This window comes from Oryx dammah, unplaced genomic scaffold (assembly GCF_014754425.2).
Source record: "Oryx dammah isolate SB20612 unplaced genomic scaffold, SCBI_Odam_1.1 HiC_scaffold_28, whole genome shotgun sequence".
In the NCBI taxonomy this organism is placed as follows: Eukaryota; Metazoa; Chordata; class Mammalia; order Artiodactyla; family Bovidae; genus Oryx; species Oryx dammah.
In genome coordinates, this window is record NW_024070212.1 from 24,482,688 (window position 1) to 24,499,848 (window position 17,161).

General features: G+C 36.3%; 1 protein-coding gene across 1 annotated transcript in view; it reads right to left on the reverse strand.

Moving 5' to 3' along the window:
* Positions 1–17,161, reverse strand: part of MAN1A2 (mannosidase alpha class 1A member 2) — a 143,926-nt gene that overhangs the window by 54,047 nt on the left and 72,718 nt on the right. The window contains exon 6 of the mRNA XM_040230940.1: positions 4,717–4,811. Coding sequence (XP_040086874.1) covers positions 4,717–4,811 — 95 coding nt within the window. The remainder of the gene's footprint in view (positions 1–4,716; positions 4,812–17,161) is intronic.

Sequence of the window (17,161 nt, forward strand, 5' to 3'; positions counted from 1 at the left end):
GAACATCATATAGAATTTTAATGAATGTAACATAATATTTAAAGGATAAAGCATACCATTTGGAAAGATTACCTAGGCATCAGCAAGGTGAATGGATTATAGTGGAGTCAAGTATAAATATAAAATCTCATTTCCATGTAAAAACTTTCTATCTCAAAGTTTCATTCATAGTGCATATAAGCACTATCAAAACTCTAAGTTCTAAAGACATTTTTTCATATTTTTACATACAACCTCACAGGGCCCTCCACCTTGGCAGCCTTAGACATTAACCTCTGTCTTCCCAATACCAGTTCAGTTCAGTTCAGTCGCTCAGTCGTATCCAATTCTTTGCGACCCCATGAACTGCGATTCATGCCAGGCCTCCCTGTCCATCACCAACTCCCGCAGTTCACCCAAACTCATGTCCATCAAGTCGGTGATGCCATCCAGCCATCTCATCCTCTGTCGTCCCCTTCTCCTCCTGCCCCCAATCCCTCCCAGCATCACAGCCTTTTCCAATGAGTCAACTCTTCACATGAGGTGCCCAAAGTATTGGAGTTTCAGCCTCAGCATCAGTCCTTCCAATGAACACCCAGGACTGGTCTCCTTTAGGATGGACTAGGTGGATCTCCTTGCAGTCCAAGGGACTCTCAAGAGTCTTCTCCAACACCACAGTTCAAAAGCATCAATTCTTTGGCGCTCAGCTTTCTTCACAGTCCAACTCTCACATCCATACATGACCATTGGAAAAACCATAGCCTTGACTAGATGGATGTTTGTTGGCAAAGTAATATCTCTGCTTTTTAATATGCTGTCTAGGTTGGTCATAACTTTCCTTCCAAGTAGTAAGTGCCTTTTAATTTCATAGCTGCAATCACCATCTGCAGTGATTTTGGAGCCCCCCAAAATAAAGTCTGACACTGTTTCCACATCTATTTCCCATGAAGTGATGGGACCAGATGCCATGATCTCAGTTTTCTGAATGTTGAGCTTTAAGCCAACTTTCCCAGTACCCAGTAGCTGTTAAAATTTCCCCTTTGCCCTTCAGCCTCCAAATGCTGTTCTCTAGTTTCTTTATTTCTTTGTCCCGTGCATGTGCAGGCACACAATCAGCCAACAACAGGAGGAAAATCTGTAGATAAATTTTGGGGCTTTTCCTCTGCGATTCCTTCCTGATTTAAGATACTCATCCCTTGTATCTCAGCCCTTTTGGCAGTTCCAAGACCTGACCACAGTCTTCTTTGCTCTACATGAATACTGTTTTAGGGTTGGCCTCAATCACACTCAATTTAGAATATACCCTTAGGGGAAAAGCCAGCTTTCTACAGTGATGAGCTTCAAGTAGGTCCTTTGGGTTCGCCCTTAGGTACTGCTCTCCAATCCCTTCAAACCATTTTGTTGGGCTTTTGTGATTACTTTTGATGGGAGAGTTAAACTGATATAAGTTACCTCAGGGCTGGAACTGGAAGTCTAGATTCATTATTCAAGAAAGTCATGGTTATTTCCACTAGAACTCTAAAACCATTCTCTAGAGTCTTTTCTATTTTTAGGAGGAAATGAAAAATATAAATCTTTCTCTCATAGAAAGATGGACACTTTTGGTTTCAGCTCTTCTAGCACTAGTGAAAGTGAAAGTGAAGTTGCTCAGTCGTGTCTGACTCTTTCCGACCCCATGGACTGTAGCCTACCAGGCTCCTCTGTCCATGGTATTTTCCAGGCAATAGTACTGGACTGGACTGCCATTTCCTTCTCCAGGGGATCTTCCTGACCCAGGGATTGAACCAAGGTCTCCTGAATTGTAGACAGAAGCTTTACTGTCTGAGCCACCAGGGAACTAGTTGATTTTAATTTAAACTCTGTATCACCTAGAATAATATTAAATTAGGTGAGTCAAATGACAAATACAGAATAAATATGAGCTTTTTAGAGACAAGAATCTTAAAATTACCACTAAAATGTATGCAGAAAAGAATAATACATGACTTGGTAGAGAAGTTGAAGTACACGTAGAAGGTGAGGATATAACCTTAATACTGATGTAGCACATAGGCTCCTACTCCTGTCGTTAATGAACTGAAAGACCTTGAGCAAGATTTCCTTCTCTGAGACTCAGTTTCCTCATCCATAATATAAGAATTTATGATAACTAGTTCACATGACTGTTAGGGAAATTAAAGACATTTAAGATTGTGAAAACACTTCACAAAGAGCCTAGTAAGAATAGTATCTAATGAGTTTTTGAATAATTTTATTCTAAGTTATTTTAAGTTTATCTAGAGAAAAAAAACTTCCTCAATCTGATAAAGGCAACTGGTAAAAAAAAAAAGCTACAGTCAACATCATATTGATAATTTTAAAATATATATATTATAAAAACATTTTACAGAAATCCAGGAGACTATAAAATACAGGTGAAGATAACCTTTTTAACCAAGATTGAAAACCTCAGAGTTATAAAAGACATATTTGAATATATAAAAAATCAAAACTTAAGGATGAAAGATTATTATAAAAACAACAAACAAGAGTAGTAGAACAGGGGGAAAAAGTAATTCTATAATCTCTAAGACTCTTTTATAAGCTAACTAGAAAAACACAACTCAATCAACACTTAGGAATAGACAACTCACAAAAAACAATCTAGGTGTCCAATAAATTTATGAAAAGGCGCTTGAACTAAGTAGAAAATACAAATGAAAATAACAATAGTAACATTTCATAGCCATTATTCTCTTGAAAATTAAACAGAACATACACTTATAGACATTTTGGTACTCTCACATACTGTTGGTAGAAATATGATGAATTACAGCTTTTTGGAAAATATGTGGGGAGTAACTACTAAACTCAAAAATACATATAGCCTTTGATCCAGCAATTCCACACTTGGGAAATCTATCCTACAAAAAAAAGAAAAAAGGCATATGCCCTTTGATATAGCAATCATATTCTTAAGAGTCATTTTCAGAAAACCCTCCCACTCTACAAGGACATATATGGTGGTGGTTTAGTCACTAAGTCATGTCCGACTCTTGTGACCACATGGACTGTAGCCTGCCAGGCTCCTCTGTCCACGGGATTCTCCAGGCAAGAATACCGGAGTGGGTTGCCATTTCCTTCTCCAGGGGATCTTCCCAACCCAGGGATCAAACCTGGGTCTCCTGCATTGCAGGCAGATTCTTTATTGAGTGAGCTACAAGGGAAGGACATATATAACAGGATGCTACTGTAACTTTTATGGTAGCAAAATAATGGAAATAAACAAATACCACTGATATGGAATAATTAAATAAATCATGGTATAACCTATGTATTTACAGTATATCCTATCTTCTACTCTGTAGTTATCACAAAGTTTGATTTAAAGCTCTGTGGCATGACCTGGAAGAGTATTTCCATGAGATTTTGCTGAGTGAGAAAAATAAGAAGTAGAAAGAAAATAAGAATAAGAAAGAAAAACAAGTATCCAAACAAATCATATAAAATTCTAAAAGCTCCACCAGTACGTATGTATGTATGTGCTTCTGTGTGCTAATCATATTGCAAGAGATAAATAATGCTAGATTATTAACATAGGTTGGATTTCAGACATCAAGACTGGAATAAAGTCTACGTGAGAGATATGTATAATTCAATCAAAACACAAAAGCAAAAACCTTTAAAAATAGGTAAATACATCTATGCTCTATAAACTTAAGTAAAATATGTATTTTGTATGAATATATAAAGATACAGTATGAAAATTAAGCTTATGTTCAAGACATGGTCCCTGAAAACTCTTCTACTTTTTTGTCTCAATCTAATTTTGAAGTTTTGCAATGCTGGACTTTTGGTTACTTTTTATCTAGATAATAATAATATCCTGCATATTTCTTCATCTCAAAGTTAAACTGTAAGTTAGTTAAAATTCTAATCATATAAGAAAGTTATATGACTGACAATGCTACTGAAGGAAACACCAGAAAATCTGGAATGAAACTAAGAACAAAAGAGAACAGGTATGCGCTTAACACCTTTGGCCATATCCTTTTGTGGAGGCTGGTATGGAACTCTAGCTAGTTTTTTCCTCACAAAGAGTTAGTTTACATTATATATAGTGTATGACAGCAAAGAACAGTAAAGTTAGATTTCATGGTATAAAATAATGATTTCTTGATGAAAATCAAAACTTCATCAAGTTCTCCATTTTTAAAAAAAGACTAAAATAGATTCATTTTCCCAAATAAAGCTGTCAGAGAATCATGCTCCACTTTGAACTTCAATAATTTCGATATCATAAAAAGGACCCTACAGTCAATGTCATGAGTTATGTCTTCCCTTATCATTAGTAAGATTCAGCAACAGGAACCCCTGATTTTAAGGTACGTTGTGTTCTATTCTGACTTAGAAAAAAAATAAGTAGTGTACAAAAAAGGAAGAGAGGGAAAGCACTTTGAATCCATTCCAGCACTAAGTAGACATAAATAAGCAATCTTAAACAACTATATTGTTAACAATAAAGGTGTGGGAGAGAAATCCAGACTTACAGAAACAAGCAGTAGAAATGAAATAATAGTTTTACTGTTTCAAAGCAAAGAATGTATTTTAAAAATCAGGCAATGCTTTAAAGAAATATGCTTCTGTATACATGCAGAGAATAACAGTTTTAAGTCTTAAAAAGTATGGTGAAGGCTCAAAAAAATCAGTTATCTAATATATTTAGAACACGAATAACCATATAAAAATAGAATTTACCTTTTCAGATTCACCATTGCCCAAGGAATTCCCGTAGGTGTGTTAAAGGCAGGAAGGAGTTTCTCAGCCAACTGGACTGCTTTAATCTTGAATATCTGGGACAAAAACACAAACATTCATAAATTATGAAATTACTGCTGTCAAAATTTCCTGGTCTCTTCTACGATGCATACCACAACATACTGGATATATGAAAGTACTGAGGGAAAAATGGCATCTCTTGGTACCATGGAGTATCCAGCAATCAGAGAAAATTGTTGTAAAGTGGATGGATAGTGAATAAAAAGCTGAAAGTGAAATGGCCTGAAACTATAATTAATTGAAAGGGAAGGACTGGTTTTGGTGTTAATATCTGTATTTTCAGCTGGCAAAAAATCTGAGAGAAAACGCTAGGCTATGAAATTCATCCATGGTATCAAGCTCAGAACAAATATTAAAACAAAAGAAAGAGATGCAACTGAATTTCATAAATGCCCTTGAATTACTATAATTACGTTTCTATCTTACACATTTATATCTTGACATTCTCCATCAAGGTTCACCCATAATTATTAAATGAAAAGAAAATATTTATGTTCACATTCTAAGCTTATTTTATGAGTTATAAATGCTACACCCCTTGGTCCCAATTACTGCTTTTTTTGTTATACAAAACAATAAGCTGCCTAAATATCAATGGTTCTCAAACTTTTAAAATCAAGGGACTATTACCAAGACATTTATAGTATAATTTCTAATACTCTTAACATGTATCTCATTTTAGAGATTACTGACTTAGAGACTCAAAACATCCTGCTAAGAAAAGCAGCATATTCTTCTACACGCCTCAAGGCTACCCTCTAAAAATCATCCAACACACAAGGCTCCATCTTTTCACTGTGGCCAAGTACTGTTGATAATATATTATTGGATTTTTCAAATAAGTAAGTAGTTGAAAGCATGGTCTAGATCAAATTTCTAAGTTGAGATGATATTAAACAAAGCACACCTACATTACTGGGTGTATAAACTAGAGAGGAATAAGTGTAAGTATACAAAGCAATATGACACTAATATATTTTGCAAAGTTTCTTAAATGATAGGAAATTTTTAGCAGAATTTCAAATTAGATATTCTTACACATCTACAATTTACCACTTCCTTGAATACCGACATAAATACTATTAGCAGTTATATATTAGTAAAGAGAAATTGAGGGTTTCCCTTGTGGCTCAGATGGTGAAGAAACTGCCTGCAATGAGAGACATTCTGGTTGGATCCCTGGGTTGGGAAGATCCCCTAGAGAAGGGAACGGCTACCCACTCCAATATTTTGCCTGGAAAATTCCACAGAGAAACCCGGCAGGCTACAGTCCATGGGATCGCAGAGTCGGACACGACTAAGTGACTAACATGCACAAAGAGACATTACGTTATTATTGAATAGCACTTCTTCTTTATCTCACACTTTAGCAGCGGGGCAAAGGGACCAAATTCTTAACTAAGAACTAACACTAATGACATGTGTTTGCTGATCATATCTTTTACATGGAAAACTAATATTCCAAACAGTAAAATAACTTACAAACATAAGCTTTTTTCTAAACAGAAAGCATTCTTATTTCACTTCAAGAAGTAATCAGTAAAATAGTGACATATTTTCTAATTTCCAACTACCTATGTCAGTTAACTTACATAGTACCAATAATAATAATACACAACTCAATGAAAGCACCACCCCAATGTCATTGAGGAAAAAAAATTCCTTACCTAGAAGGCTTATTCAGGAAAATACAAAATCTTTAATGATAAATATACCACAGCCTTACAGTTCCTATATTCACAAATATTTTGGCAGACAACAGCAACAGCTAATTTAAAACAAATTAGCTAGTATGCAATGCAAGAGAATAATACAAATCTAAAATGTATCAAAGTAAAAGCTAAGTCTCTTTTCTAGTCCTAACTCTTGATCACACAATTCCCTCTATAATGCAAATAGCTATTAATTTCTTAAGTATCTAGTAAATATTTTGTGCTAAAATCAGTTCCAAGGTATACATGACTCCTAGCATGTCACACCAAATCCTCATTTTCCATTTCTCAGAATAGAAATTCTATTACAGTTTTCACACGCACAGTCTTCTGCCTCTCTTTCCCTCTCTCTCAAACACAGAATATCATATACACTATTCTTAACTTGCTTCTTTCACTTATTGTATATTGGAGATCTTTCCATATCATTCCACCTCTTTCTCTCTAGTGGCTATCAAATTTATTCCTGGATAGATAATACTGTAATTTATTTAATCAGTCTTCTATTCATAGACATATGTTTCCAAAACTATGTACCTCTGTAAGATCAATTATAAGAGTGGAATTACTTAAGCCATGGATACATTCATTTGTAATTTCGATAATTAATGCCAACTTGTTCACATATTTCACATATTTACATTTCTATCAGAATTTATGACCTGCTGTTTCTCTGTATTTTTGTGAACATAAGAGTTGTCAAACTTTTGATTGCTGCTAACCTGAGAGCTGAAAAAGACTACTTCACTGTCAATTTTTTTTCATTTCTTTTAATATGATGTGGTAATATTCAGTTCAGTTCAGTTCAGTCACTCAGTCATGTCCGACTCTGCAACCCCATGAACTGCAGCACGCCAGGCCTCTCTGTCCATCACCAACTCCCAGGGTCTACTCAAACTCACGTCCATCGAGTCGGTGATGCCATCCAGCCATCTCATCCTCTGTCGTCCCCTTCTCCTCCTGCCCCCAATCCCTCCCAGCATCAGAGCCTTTTCCAATGAGTCAGCTTTTCGCATGAGGTGGCCAAAGTATTGGAGTTTCAGCCTCAGCATCAGTCCTTCCAACGAACACGCAGGACTGATCTCCTTTAGGATGGACTGGATGGATCTTCTTGCAGTCCAAGGGACACTCAAGAGTTTTCTCCAACACCACAACTCAAAAGCATCAATTCTTTGGTGCTCAGTTTTCTTCACAGTCCAACTCTCACATCCATACATGACGACTGGAAAAACCCTAGCCTTGACTAGACGGACCTTTGTTGGCAAAGTAATGTCTCTGCTTTTTAATATGCTATCTAGGTTGGTCATAACTTTCCTTCCAAGGAGTAATATTCAACACTCACTCAAATATCTTTTCAAGCAAAATTCATACACTGCAGAGGATGGAAAACTATACATAACATTTCCCAGATTCCATCCCACCTAAACTTCAAGATAAGGCCTAGGCATTGGTAAGTATACATAAATAAGCAATATCTGGATGGAAGAAGTAACAATTTGAAGCAGTGGTCTTTCATGAACAGATGCCTGATTATTATATGGTAGCTCTGACAGAAGTTCTAATGACCAGTCCCAGGTTTAAAAGATAACATGTGGGCAACGGAGGGAATGGGTCTGGATCATACCATAAAAGCCACAAGATATGCTTAAGCATCCAAGTACTGCATTTCAGACTCTTCTGTTGACTATGATGGCTACTTCATTTCCTCTAAGGGATTCTTGCCCACAATAATAGATATAATGGTCATCTAAGTTAAATTGATTCATTCTAGTCCATTTTAGTTCGTTGATTCCTAAAATGTCAATGTTCACTCTTGCCATCTCATGTTTGACTACTTTCAATTTGCCTTGATTCATGGACCTAACATTCCAGGTTCCTATGCAATATTGCTCTTCACAGCATCGGACTTTACTTTCAACACCACTCACATCCACAAGTGGGTGCTGTTTTTGCTTTGGCTCCATCTCTTCATTCTTTGTGGAGTTATTTCTCCACTGATCTGCAGTAGCATACTGGGCACCTGACTTTGGAAGGAATGATGTTAAAGCTGAAATTCCAGTACTTTGGCCACCTCATGTGAAGAGCTGACTCATTGGAAAAGACTGATGCTGGGAGGGACTGGAGGCAGGAGGAAAAGGGGACGACAAAGGATGAGATGGCTGGTTGGCATCACCGACTCGAAGGACGTGAGTCTGACTGAACTCCAGGAGCTGGGGATGGACAGGGAGGCCTGAGTGCTGTGATTCATGAGGTCGCAAAGAGTCGGACATGACTGAGCGACTGAACTGAACTGAACTGAACTGACCTGGGGAGTTCATCGTTCAGTGTTCTCTGTTTCTGCCTTTTCATACTGATCATGGGGTTCTCAAGGCAAGAATACTGAAGTGGTTTGCTATTCCTTTCTCCAGTGGACCACGTTTTGTCAGAACTCTCCACGACCCATCTGTCTTGGGTGGCCCTACAAGGCATGGCTCATAGTTTCACTGAGATAGACAATACTTTGGTCCATGTGATCAGATTGGTTAGTTTTCTGTGACTGGTTTTCAATCTGTCTGCCCTCTGATGGAGAAGGGTAAGAAGCTTAAGGAAGCTTCCTGATGGGAGAGACTGAGGGGGAAACTGGGTCTTGTTCTGGTGGGTGGGGCCATGCTCAGTAAAACTTTAATCCAATTTTCTGTTGTGTTCCTTCCCTGTTATTTACCTGGGGGCAAGCTATGAGGCAATGCCAAAGAATGCTCAAACTACCACACAACTGCACTCATCTCACATGTTCAGTTCAGTTCAGTCGCTCAGTCGTGTCCAACTCTTTGCGAACCCATGAATCGCAGCACACCAGGCCTCCCTGTCCATCACCAACTCCCGGAGCTCACTCAGATTCACGTCCTTCAAGTCAGTGATGCCATCCAGCCATCTCATCCTCTGTCGTCCCCTTCTCCTCCAACCCCTAATCTCTCCCAGCATCAGAGTCTTTTCCAATGAGTCAACTCTTCGCATGAGGTGGCCAAAGCACTGGAGTTTCAGCCTTAGCATCATTACTTCCAAAGAAATCCCAGGGTTGATCTCCTTCAGCATGGACTGGTTGGATCTCCTTGCAGTCCAAGGGATTCTCAAGAGTCTTCTCCAACACCACAGTTCAAAAGCATCAATTCTTCGGCGCTCAGCCTTCTTCACAGTCCAACTCTCACATCCATACATGACCACTGGAAAAACCCTAGCCTTGACTAGACGGACCTTAGTCGGCAAAGTAATGTCTCTGCTTTTGAATATTCTATCTAGTTTGGTCATAACTTTTTTTCCAAGGAGTAAGTGTCTTTTAATTTCATGGCTGCAGTCACCATCTGCAGTGATTTCAGAATCCCAAAAAATAAAGTCTGACACTGTTTCCATTGTTTCCCCATCTATTTCCCATGAAGTGATGGGACCGGATGCCATGATCTTCGTTTTCTGAATGTTGAGCTTTAAGCCAACTTTTTCCCTCTCCTCTTTCACTTTCATCAAGAGGCTTTTTAGCTCCTCTTCACTCTCTGCCATAAGGGTGGTGTCATCTGCATATCTGAGGTTATTGATATTTCTCCCAGCTTGTGTTTCTTCCAGCCCAGTGTTTCTCATGATGTACTCTGCATATAAGTTAAATAAACAGGGTGACAATATACAGCCTTGACGTACTCCTTTTCCTATCTGGAACCAGTCTGTTGTTCCATGTCCAATTCTAACTGTTGCTTCCTGGCCTGCATACAGATTTCTCAAGAGGCAAGTCAGGTGGTCTGGTATTCCCATCTCTCTCAGAATTTTCCACAGTTTATTGTGATCCACACAGTCAAAGGCTTTGGCATAGTCAATAAAGCAGAAGTAGGTATTTTTTTAACTACCTCATGAGAAATGCTGGGCTGGATGAAGCACAAGCTGGAACCAAGATTGCTGGGAGAAGTATCAATCTCAGATATGCAGATGACACCACCCTTACGGCAGAAAGCAAAGAAGAATTAAAAAGCCTCTTGATGAAAGTCAAAGAGGAGAGTGAAAAAGTTGGCTTAAAACCCAACATTCAGAAAACGAAGATCATGGCATCTGGTCCCATCACTCCATGGCAAATAGATGGAGAAACAGTGGAAACAGTGACAGAGTATTTTCAAGGGCTCCAAAGTCACTGCAGATGGTGACTGTAGCCATGAAATTAAGAAACGCTTGCTCCTTGGAAAAAAGACCAACCTAGACAGCATATTAAAAGCAGAGACATTACTTCGCCAACAAATGTCTGTCTAGTCAAAGCTATGGTTTTTCCAGTAGTCACAAATGGATGTAAAAGTTGGACTATAAAGAAAGCTGAGCACCAAAGAGTTTATGTTTTTAAGCTGTGGTGTTGGAGAAGACTCTTGAGAGTCCCTTGGACTGCAAGGAGATCCAAACAGTCCATCCTAAAGGAAATCAGTCCCAAATATTCATTGGAAGGATTGATGCTGAAGCTGAAACTCCAATATTTTGTCCAACTGATGTTAAGAACTGACTCGTTTGAAAAGACCCTGATTTGGGAAAGACTGAAGGTGGGAGGAGAAGACGACAACAGAGGATGAAATGGTTAGATGGCATCACAGACTCAATGGACGTGATCTTGACTAAACTCCAGGAGTTGGTGATGAACCGTGAGGCCTGGTGTACTGCAGTCCATGGGGTCACAAAGAGTTGGACATGACTGAGCAACTGAACTGAACTGAACTGATGTTTGAGCATTCCTCTGGCTGCATGTTTTCAAGCTATAAGTATACGATTTTGTGACCTTCCCAAAGATTCTGTTAGCTGGTCAGTACCTTCTAATAAATCACTAGATAAAATACATTGTTTTCTGCAACTACAACTCTTGACTAATAAGATGATGAAAGTGTTTAAGAGTTTCAACATTTAAATGAAGATTTCCAAAACATTTATTTATAGAAAACACTTTTATGTATTCATCATCCATTATACAAAATCTCCCAGTTATTTTTACTGGAACAATAAGGAACATTAATGCTGTGAAAGAATGCTTCTGAGTCCACCTTATGTATCCATGTTGTTACTTTCAGATAATAAGATTCCTAAAGTGCATTATTGGGACACAGAATTTTAAACGTTTATTTAACAGAAGCTTCATTATTTTTCAGAAAGTCTGTATCATTTGTATTCCCTCCAAAAGTATATCAGACATTTGTCAAAATTTAAATATAATTATATACTATTACTTTTAAACTGGATGCATTTTATTGTATATAAATTAACTTCAATAGAACTGTTTAACATAAACAAATTTGTAAGTTTAAGCTCGCAAGCTTTTTTAAGTGCTTTACCAGGCAGAGAATGTGGAAGGTTAAAGTCTTTTTCAGGCAAAAAATTAAGGTTTAGCTCTAAAACCACATAGGGAATTAAAACAATGTGGTCTAAACACACAGTTTAGTGCATGGAGAATTTGGGGCTTCTCTGTGGCTCTCTTCTGTCCTGGATTTAATGCCTAAATTTCTAGTAGCTCTAACCTCTGTCTTCTGACAAGATTTTAAACAGGATTTTTAACTTTCTGATATTTCACTGTTAGTGTGAAGAAATGCAACAGATTTCTTTATATTAATCATGTATCCTGATACCTTGCTGAGTTCATTTTTTAGTTCTAATAGTCTTTGTGTGGATACTTTAAGGTTCTCTATATAGAGAACCTCTATATATGCCATCTGCATATAATGACAATTTTACTACTTCTTCCCTTCCAATTTAGACATCTTTTATTTCTTTTTCTTGTCTGACTGCTATAGCTAGGACTTGCAATACAATGTGGAACAGAGGTAGTAAGAGTGGGCGTCCTTGTCCTGTGTCAGAATTTAGTAGGAAGACTTTCAGTTTTTTTCACTGAGTACTATGCTGCCTGCAGATCTGCCATAAATGGCTTTTACTGTGTTGAGGTATGCTCCCTCTATGCTCATTCTGGTGAGAGTTTCTATCATGAATGGATGCTGAATTTCACCAACTGCTTTTTCTGCATCTACTGGATGATCATATGGTAAACTCTATCTTCTGATCAAACTGGTAATCGTAACCGTAATCAGTTGTGAATTGGTATTACTACTGTGACTTTGAACATGTAAGAATGTATACAAACATGTAGATGAAGTCACACATATAAGCGGAAATGCTGGAGAGTATATTTAAAATGGATACCAAAGCTTGGTGGAATGTTTTGTCCAACTACCAACACATCTAGAGAAAATGCAGAGGTCAAATTTTGAATGGAAACTGCAGTAACTTCTAAAGCAAAAATAAAATGAAAATTAGTGCAGTAAGGACAATGATGGCTAACATTTAAGCCAAGAAAAATTAACACTCTAATGTTTCTCTTTTTTTATTTAGAACTTAAGGGCAAAAAAAGGGACCTCTTTGTGTCTTAGAAAATATCCCTGAACTTTTTCAGAAATGACCTTACCTGCAGACAACAAAGTACACATTTGTGTTTTAGTAAAGAAAAATTTGGCTGTTGATGCTATTTATTTTGTTTTTATATTCTGTGAAACATGTATTAAACTCTATATAACCATTTCTCTATTTTATCTGACAGATTTCAGATGTTGTTATCCACATAAATTACATTATTATCTTACTCAGGAAAGGATGCCACTTTGATAACCATTAAAAAATGAGAAGAGACAATACTGTTAAAGAAATGTCATATATTTGAGGTGCATCAAGTAAACATAATAAATCATCAAGATTTTTAAACTTGTAAATATTTAAAATAAATAGTCTTGTTCTAATAAAATGATAAAGTTTCACATTTATAATATTAATAAATCATAGGACAGAGGAACACTTTGTTAGGATAGCATATAACCCTCATTTGGTTCACTATATAAGAACATATTAATAGAATGTATGCAAAACGTTCTTTATTCTAGTTACACTCTTCTAAATATAATAAAGGTACTTTGGCATGTTATAAATTATAGTTAATTTTCTGTCTTATTTGAGATATAGGGATTTATTATCTATCCAGTATTAGAATAATCTTATACTCAATGTTTTATTTATTATTAACAGATCTCAAGGATTTATTGTCTCCTGGAATAGACATGGATCAGAGCTTTCAATGTAAAATGATGAAGTAGAAAAGTTAATCCACTGTCTAGAGACAAAGCAACTGACAATCCAGACTCAATGAGGTTGAAATAATCATAAAGAATTTTAAATGACTATAATTACTATGTTAAAAAGACCTAGTAGATAAGGTAGAAAACATGCATAAAAACAATGAGGAATTTTAGCAGAGAAATGAAAACTGTAAAGGTCAAATGAAGTATTAGAAATAATAATTTTAAAAATCAAGATAAAACAGTGATGAAAAATGCCTCCAACACACTCATAGGTTAGAAGATATATCACGTGACATAACCTGAAAGAAACAGTAACTATAACAGAATCAGACAAACTAAAGATAGAGAGAATATGAACAGGGATAAAAACTTTAAAACAATTAAAAAAAAACCAGATTCACCAAGGAGACAACAATCCTAAATATGTACACACTTAAGAACAGATCTCCAAAATACATAAAGTAAAAACTGATAGGACTGAAATGAGAAACAAACAAATTCATAATTTTAGTCAGAGACTTCAAGACTCCTCAACTTAGTATTCGACAGAACAAGTAAACAGAAAATTAGTAAATTTACAGAAGTTCTGAGCAACATAATTATCTAGTTTGACCTAACTGAAGTTTTAACCCAACCACGGCAGAATAAACATCTTTTCAAGAACATATTTTCTTGATAGACCATATTTTGGCTCATGAAACAAGCTTTAACAAACTCAATAGATTTTTTCTCTATTCACTGCCCATTAAACAAACTAGAAATCAATAACAAAGATATGTGGGAAATTCTCAAATACCTGGAAATTTAACAATATACTTCTAAATAACTCACCAATAATAAGGAAGAGAAATGAGAAAATATTTTGAATAAAAGGAAAACAAAAACATCAAAATTCATAGGCTGCAACTAAAGCAAGGCTGAGAAGCAAATCTCTGATTATTAATGCTTATAGACTATTAGGAAAAAATTAAGTTACAAGGATTTAATGTACAGCACAGGGAACATAGTCAATATCTTAAAATAACTTTGATGAAGTATATGCTATAAAAATGTTGTATTACTATGTGTACATTTGAAACTAACAGAATATTGTAAGTGAACACTACTTCAGTAAAAAGATAAAAACAAAATAAGAAAAGGTATCAGATTAATGATCTAACAAGCTTCAACCACATAAGAAACTGGGGGCGGCAGGGAGAATAGGGAAAAAGGTGCAACTTAACCCCAAAGAAAGCAGAAGTAAACATATTAGAAAAATTAATAAAACTGAACACAGAAAAGTAGAGAAAAATCAATGAAACAAAAACTAATTCTCTGAAATAATAATATTAATACACTTGTAGCCAGACTGACAGCCAAAGAGAAGATGAGAACCCCATAGACTGTAGCCCACCAGGCTCCTCTGTCCATGAAATTTTCCAAGCAAGAATACTGGAGTGTGTTGCCATTCCCTTCTCCAGGGGATCTTCCCAACCCAGAGATTGAACCCTGGTCTCCTGCATTGCAGGCAGATTCTTTACTGCCTGAACCACCAGGGAAGCCTGAAATAATATTAATACACTTTGTAGCCAGACTGACAACCAAAGAGAAAATGAAACGGGGAACATTCTAAAGACCCTACAGATATGAAAAGGGTAATAACAAATTATGTCCACAGTTTAGCGGAAACACATTCCCTGAAATAAACAATAAAAGCCACACAAATTTACAAAAGCCGCCTAAGAAGAAAAAACATGAATAGTACTTTATCTACTGAAGAAATTGAATACACACATTGTAAAACTTAGTGGGAAAAAACAAAATACTCCAACCTCACCTGGTTTCACTGGGAAGTTCTACCAAACACTGGAGCAGGAAATGGAAACCCCCTCTAGTATTCTCGCCTGGGAACTCCCCTGGACAAAGGAGCCTGGTGGGCTACAGTCCATGAGACTGAGAGACTAACTGAAAGACTAACCAACAACAATACACAAACTTCTCCAGTAGAAACTCCCGAACTCATTTTACATCATCACCATTACTCTTACACGAAACACATACATACACAAAAAGATATGTAAACTATAGATCAATATCTCATATGCACATACACGTAAAAAATTCTCAACAATGCATCATCAAATCAATTCCAGCAATATTTAAAGAGGATAATACAACATGACCAAATGAAATTTCTTCCACAAAATGCAAGGTGATTTCAAAAATCAACTAGTATAATTCACATTATCAGCAAATAAAGAAGAAACATCATATAATCATCTAATTAAAAGCCAAAAACATCTGACAACATTCAATACCTATTCATGAGTTTTAAAATCTCAGCAAAAAGGAATGGCAGGGAATTTCTTCAAGATGATGAAGGGCATCTACCAAAAAATCCGTTATGCTTAATGGTGAAAAACTAAATGCTCTTCCCCTCACATCAGGAATCAGACAAGGAATACACTCTCATCACTCCCATTTAGCTTTGCCTTTAGTGTAGGTTCTAGGCACTGAAAAGAAAAAATAAAAGAACTATACAAATAAAACAGTTCTCTATATAGAGAAATAAAACACCTCTGTTCCCTGATGACATGATTCTTTAAAAAGAAATTCCCAAAGAATCTATTGAAAGGAAGGAAGGAAAAGATCACTAAGTTTTGTCCAACTCTGCGACCCCACGGACTGTAGGTTCCTCTGTCCACGGGATTTCCCAGGCAAGAATACTGGAGTGGGTTGCCACTTACCCAGGGAGCAAACCCACGTCTCCTGCATTGGCAATCAGATTCTTTACTGCTGAGCCACCAAGGAAGCCCCAAAGAACCTATTAAAAATCCATTTAAAAGTGCCTAGAATTAACTAGTTAATATAGGATAATCTCAGGCCACAAGATCAATGTAAAAATCAACTGCACACTGCACAACAATGTGAATGCTATTCTACTATGTACATTTTACCACTTTCAAAAAATGACAGCATCAGAAAAAGTTATCCAAAGAAAAAAATGGCTTGAGCCAGCTGCAAACTTAAACTTTTATTAAAAGCTGTTTTAAATCAATTGTAATTATATATGCTGACATTGTACAATCAGCAATTAAAATTTAAAAATGAAGTACCACTTTTAACAGCATCAAGAAACATGAAATATAAACCCATCAAAATATATATAAGATCTATAAAATCTAGGCACACCAACAAACAAAATTAAAGAACTAAATAAATGTAGGGATATGTTCATGCATTGGAAGATATGAATTTTTTTTAAACTTACCGACAAACTCAATATAATCCCAATCAAACTTCCAGTAAGATTATTTTGTGGCAATCAGGAAACTGATTCCAAAGTTTATATAGAAAATAAAACTAAAATAGCCAAAATAATGCTGAAAAGGAACAAAGTTGTAGAATTCATACAACCTAATTATGAGACCATAAAGACCATGATTTCAATTCCATAAATTCATAATTACGAACACAGAATGGTAATGACAAAAGGACAGACATACAGATCAACAGAACAGAGTCTAGAAGTACATCCACACTTGGTCAATAGATTTCATATATGGT